The sequence below is a fragment of the Colletotrichum graminicola genome, assembly GCF_000149035.1.
Source record: "Colletotrichum graminicola M1.001 genomic scaffold supercont1.12, whole genome shotgun sequence".
Lineage (NCBI taxonomy): Eukaryota > Fungi > Ascomycota > Sordariomycetes > Glomerellales > Glomerellaceae > Colletotrichum > Colletotrichum graminicola.
In genome coordinates, this window is record NW_007361016.1 from 338,537 (window position 1) to 344,536 (window position 6,000).

The 6,000-nt window shown below is 55.3% G+C and overlaps 1 protein-coding gene across 1 annotated transcript; it reads right to left on the minus strand.

Annotated features, from left to right (window-relative positions):
* Positions 1-5,564: 5,564 nt before the first annotated feature.
* On the minus strand, positions 5,565-5,729 carry GLRG_03925 (uncharacterized protein; the record flags this gene model as incomplete). The annotated part of the gene is made up of 1 exon (XM_008094610.1): positions 5,565-5,729. One exon carries the CDS (start codon positions 5,727-5,729, stop codon positions 5,565-5,567), a length of 165 nt encoding a protein of 54 aa, XP_008092801.1.
* Positions 5,730-6,000: the final 271 nt, after the last annotated feature.

Here is a 6,000-nt window from a genome sequence, read left to right on the forward strand (position 1 = left end):
GGTCAGGACAACATAGCCGGAACATTCCCGGTCCCACTGATGACCCTTCCAAGAGCCTGGTGTCCATTCGCCAAGCCCAGAACTTCGCTGCAACATCGCACTTTCAAGCATCACGACGCCAGCAATACATGGCCGTGGCACAACGGATAAAAAGTAAAAATAAAAACAAACCCCATCATTTGACGCCTACCTAACATGGACCAGAAGACCTGTAACGCTCGAGGCCAGGGGCATTCCGTCAGTCCCCAGGGTCCAGTGGCACCCGCAGCCGCCCTGAATCGATCTACTACGTAAGTCATCACATCCACTAGCGCTGCTCCGCTTCATCGATCGGCGGCCGAACATGACAGATCTCCTGTCATTTTTGGAATATTGCCGCCACAAAGCGGAAATTTACATATCGTTTAGGGCAGTGTAGACTAGGTAAGCCCAGATATGTAGGTAATCCGACCCAAGCAATGACGCCCACGTCCCTGGTTCTCGGTAAGAATTTGCTGACCATGGATAAACCCTAGCTCCAGAAGCTTGCTTTTGTTTCTTCCGGTACTGATGATGCTCGTGTCTCGTCAGATTCAAGTGTAAAGTGGAGTTGAGGGTCGATTCTGGGGCATGGGCTCCTTGATACATCCACAGCTCCCAGCGGCCGTTTCCTGAAGTCCATATCGCACACCGCATATACGCAGTATATACCAACCTTGGTATGCTGCAATGTACGGGTCCGCTTCGTGCTCCATGAACACGACGAGTTCGGCTTCTCGGGTCCGGGAGCCAGCGCACCGTCGAGGATACATGGAGAACTCGTCGGCACAGTCACAGTCCCATTGACTAGCCGCCAGCAAGATGCAGAGTGTTACCCATCTGCAACAAGGAGGCACAAAGCGCCCGACCCGACATCAACCGCCTGACTCGCCGACCTTTTACGACTAGCGGTTCTGTGGAGAGAACGGTGCACCGTCGTGGACCGTTTGTCCCAGGACGAGGGAATAATGAGGCGGAGACGATCCAAGACTGGGTCAACAACCTATCCCAGTCCCAACCTCCGGTGTTAATTGGCGAATTTTGGGGAGAGAAGGGGGAAGAAGCTGCCAACATCAATTCGGTCTTCCCCGCCAAAAGGCCAAAGCGAACGGCAAGGGTCACTACCGAAGGCAAAACGATGAAATTGCAAACAACCACGGACGGCCTCACCAAGGTGCGAACCTACTACACTCCCGGTCCCCCCTGGATTCCAGTCGAGGCGGCAGCAGCAACACACGAGACACATCCCGGGCTTGGGCGCCGCGCAATCAGGGCCTCCAATGTGCAACCGAAATTTGCCCTCGGCCACCACTATTCGGGGAGGACGGAAACCTTAGCACATCGTCGCCGTGGGTGGTGGTCAAAGATGAGCCGGGAATCGCGGGACGATCGCAAAATCCCATGGTCGGGTAGATGTGTACAGCATGGCGGCGGGCGTTGGATTACGTGTGCCAGATCCTTGTCGTATTGGCAATGCGACCTCGCGCGTGCGCGGAGCCGAAAACGGCGCTCTCTTTTGCATCTTGGCTCCCTCCCGTGAGGGCAATGCTGGTGGCCGCTCTTTCGGCCCCGAACAGCAAGCATGGAGCGGCCGAAAGAGAGAGGGAGAGTGAGAACTGACAGCGGCTTAATCCGCTAACACGCCTCGGACCCCGTTGCAACGTCAACTAAGCATGGAGAAAAGCCTTGTGGATGCGCGCTTCTCAGCGGAGTCGGGTCCAATAGGCGGCCGGTGATTAGCATGGGAATCTCGGGAGCCCCCCCCCCCCCCCCGAAACATGTCCCCGCCTACGATTGGCAACTACCTAGTACCAAAGCCGAGCCGGCCAATAGTACCACGATACCGACATCATGCCCTCGGTCTTGAGATGCAGTATCTCGCGATATCCACCTACACATTCGAATCACCGAGCCGCAGTTGCTGAGCTAGGGAGAAGGCATGTATTGCTCGGTGTGGTTAGGTTGTTGTCCAGCGTCTTCCCGCACGAGAACTCGATTGAACTTTCATTACCTCACTCGCGGACGTGGCGAGGCTCGGCAAAGGAGGAGAGACCGAACAGTCTGTGACTTCTGAGGTAATTTCAGGATTCGCTACCACATTTAACAGATGGCTCGTCGTATTGAGCTGTGCCGCGGTTCTCCGCAATGGTCAGACCCGACGCTCCAGCCACGTGGAGCATACAAACAGTGCAGGCGCCTCATTATGTCCTGTCCCCGCCAAGGCCCGCGATTCTCGACCTCGACCGTGGCCCTATCGCATGACCCCTGGGCTACGCGGCCATCACAGCATCAGAAGCCTGCTCCGGGCTGGATATCCTTGCAGCAGCGATATGGAGTACGTATCTCGAGGGCCAGCCATTCGAGTGCCCACGAGGGGATCCAGTACGAAACGATTGCCTTTCCCGTCGCCCCTCTCTCGGGGTCAGGGGTGATTCGACAGATCAGTGTAGACGAGCGAAGATCATTGACCTAAAATGCACGCCAGGCAACCAGGGCGCAACACCTTTGAACGGGCTCTTCAGAAGCCAGTTGGTAGCCCTTCGGGTGACGAAAAAAAAAAGATGGCCTGTTGCCATATGGCAGTGGTAAAGAAAAGCGGCCATCTTTCTTGTCAACCGAGTGGTGGCGAAGGAAAGCTGCGCCTCGTCGCATGCGGGACAAAGCATGTCGCACGTTGCAGGTCTGCCGTCACGATGTGCATATGGCTGCAAGGCTTAGCCGACATGCACGACAGGCTGCTAGGACGGAAGACGCAAGTAGCTCGCCAGAAGTTGGATGGTGCGCCTCATCAGAGCCCGGCTTCTCATCTCTTGCTGGAGGCCCAGGATGACATGCTCATTGCCTCCCTCCATCGGGGCTAGCGCTTATATCCAAAAGCTGCCAACCCTTAAAACATGCGTGCTGCTTCCCCCACATGAGCTATAGGTATGACTGACGAGATATATACCAGAGCGCAGTACTCCCACCCATTCGATGGTTCCTCGAATCATTTTCCTAGTCTTGTCCAAAGGCGAAGCTAGGGGTGGTCAAGTTCCATAGCTTCCGCAGCCCTTCGCGACCCGGTCTGCAGACCCAGGGCAAAAAGAAAGCAGGTGGAAGTGCAGGACAAGGGCGAGGCCGAGGGTTTTGCTATGCCAATGGACGGAAGCGAGAGGGACTTAAAACAGCCATAAAACCTGAGGCGAGCAAGAGACCGTCCTGCCTGAAGATGAAGACGAAGGTTATAGAGGAGGAAGAAAAGGTTGAGGAGGGTATATGGCGGCTCTGCTATTGCTTTACCACCCTCCTCCCCTCCTCCCCTCCTCTTCTCTCTCTCTCTCTCTCTCTCTCTCTCTCTCTCTTCCCGGGCGTTACGGGGGCACATTTGGCTATGTTGCATCTGGTCCGCACCATTCTTTGTGGGCACGCGCGCGCGCACATACATACACATACACAGTCACAGTCACAGTCACACCCTAATATTTACACAAGCAGCGGCCCCCCTCTCTCGCGATACCATGCCTCGTAGCTATCCGGGTTTCCAGTGAGCAAATACCTTGTCGAAGGGCCGGCTTCGCCCCGCACCCTCCCCTCCCCAGCAAAGCAACGACCGGAGTATTCTCCGAGAGAGGCAACTCGAGTAAGCGGTCACTCACCCGAGAGGCCCGGCACGGGTTGGTTTGCTGGTTCTTCTCACCCCCCATTTAGCGGACGGGGCAGGATGCAAAACGCATTACCTGCATATAGGCAAAAATAAGGGGGAAACATATGGGCCTGCGCCCACCGGCCTTGGCCAACTGCAACACACACATATGCGCGCGGGCGGGCGGGTGCCCCGCACTGGTCCAACATCGGCCATGGGAGAAAGGAGGACAGCACCGCGGGGGGGGGGGGGGGGGGCAAGGAAAAAGAGAGAAAGGCAGTGAAGATCAAATCTCACCTTGGCTCTCCCGTTGGAGAATCATATACGGACGAAGTGGGTGTGGGCAGACGAATCAACGTCGAACATTGCACACTGGCGATGAGTCGTCGGCTTGGAAAGTCAGGATTTGAGTTTCTCACCCTGTCGTGGAATGCATGATTGTAGCGTAGAACTGGTAACCTATGATTCTCTTTTGATAGCTTTAGAGGATGAATATGATAATAAAGAAGAGGCACCACCGGCGGCGAGTGTATATCGGCGGCTGCGGCCGTCATCGAGAACTTCGCCCGCCCCCTCCTTTTTTCTTTTGCGCCGTTTCCCAATGCCTTTGTTTGTTAAACGCCCATAAATAGCTTTACCGGCCCCCGATTCCATACAAGTACAGACAGACGCACCTATAGACATGTGCTTTGCTATGCTGGTGTGAAGAAACCCCCACTCACCCTTCCGATAGAATGGACGAGATTGGGTAGAGAGGTATGAAGATGGGAGGAGGAGCGGGAAAAGACCACACACACACACACCGCCCCTTTTCCCTCCTCCCGAAAACCAAAAACCGAAGAAAAGAAGAATACAAAAAAAGAAATAAAAGAGACAACAAAAAAGGAAAAGATGCAACAACGCTTTGCTCGCTTGCTGTGTGCTTTTTTTTTTTGCTTTTTTTTCTCCCCTCCCCCCCCCCCCCCGACCTGAATTCTGACAGTGAGTACAGCCTGGGTATGGTTGGACCAGCGCTTAGTCGCGACCGTAGGGCCCTTCAAGGGAACTAAGCGATGCACAATGTATATGGTTAGCAGGAGGGTCGGTTTATTACGAATATCTGCCTCTCCCAAACGTAGGCCCCTACTTCGACACGTGGCATCAAGGTGACTGGACGGACTTCATGTTCCACACCATTTCAACGTCTCTTTTGATGTGCATCCAGGACCAGCATTTCGCAGATAATGTCTTCAACGGCTACGCGCCCGTGTCGGGTCAGTAGAAGCTCGGCAAGGGTTATGTAAGGTTTGGTAGTGTGTGCAGCTATGTACCTGGCACCTTTGTGGGCACTCGCTCCGTCGCGGTATTGATCACCGTTTAATCGAATGTTTCACTTGTGATCCTACGTGTGCTTCCGTGTCGAGTCAAGATATGGCCGTCGTGTTGTCGAGAAGAGAGGGAGCTGGTTATTAGAGACCGAACCCCCACACGGCAGGTATGACGGTTTCATCCTCCCCCCCCTCCGTGGGATGCGGTGCCTCGTTGAATGCGGCCGTCGTTGCGTCACCCGTCCAAGGACCCATGGTCTCTCCCCCCCCGGCTGGCGGCCCAGTTGCTGGCTCTCTTTCTTTCTCAACCACCCCCTCCCCCTCGCCTTCCTCCCGAATACAACTGTGACATCCATCCAAGTAGACAGCTCTAGTCACGTCCCCTTGACGGTTCAACGCCTTTGTCGTTTTCGTCGTGTGAAAAGAATGGTACTCGATCGAGTGAATCCGGTTGAATGGCAAGAGCGCCGACCATTGCTCCCGGGGCAGTATCCCGTCGTGGCAGGGCGGACATGGCAGCTGCGCCGGATCGCATGACAGCCGGCTGCCACGTCCCGGGTCTGGAAGACCAGAGCCAGAGGACGGCTTGATGGTATTTCGCCGAGATAGAGCCCGGCTTAGCCGCTGCAAAGGGGGCAGTGGCCAGGAACGACAATGTATCGCTCGTGGGGCCCGTTGCAGCAGGCCCGGCTTCTGTTGCCGTCCATGGAGGTCCTGAAGAAGTGGGCACCAGGGTCGATGCATGACGTGTATATGTAGTAGTTCTTGGTATATTCACACATCTTGGGCGGCTGGTTGGGCAAAAAAGAAAAAAAGGACTGTTGCTCTACGAGTACGTCGATGCCTCAACCTAGTAGTGAGAAGCCGGAGTCTAGCACCAGTTGTTGGGGGTGGCGCCGTCAGTGTCCGGTGGAGGTGCGTGTAGAATAGGTGTGTTGGGCGGGAAAAAAAGATGTGGGTGCTGTGCGTGCAAGCAAGAGGTGGACGAGATGAAAGTGGCAGAGGTGAAATGTTGTACGATGTCTGGCTGGCGCCGGAAGGCGAGGGGGGAAT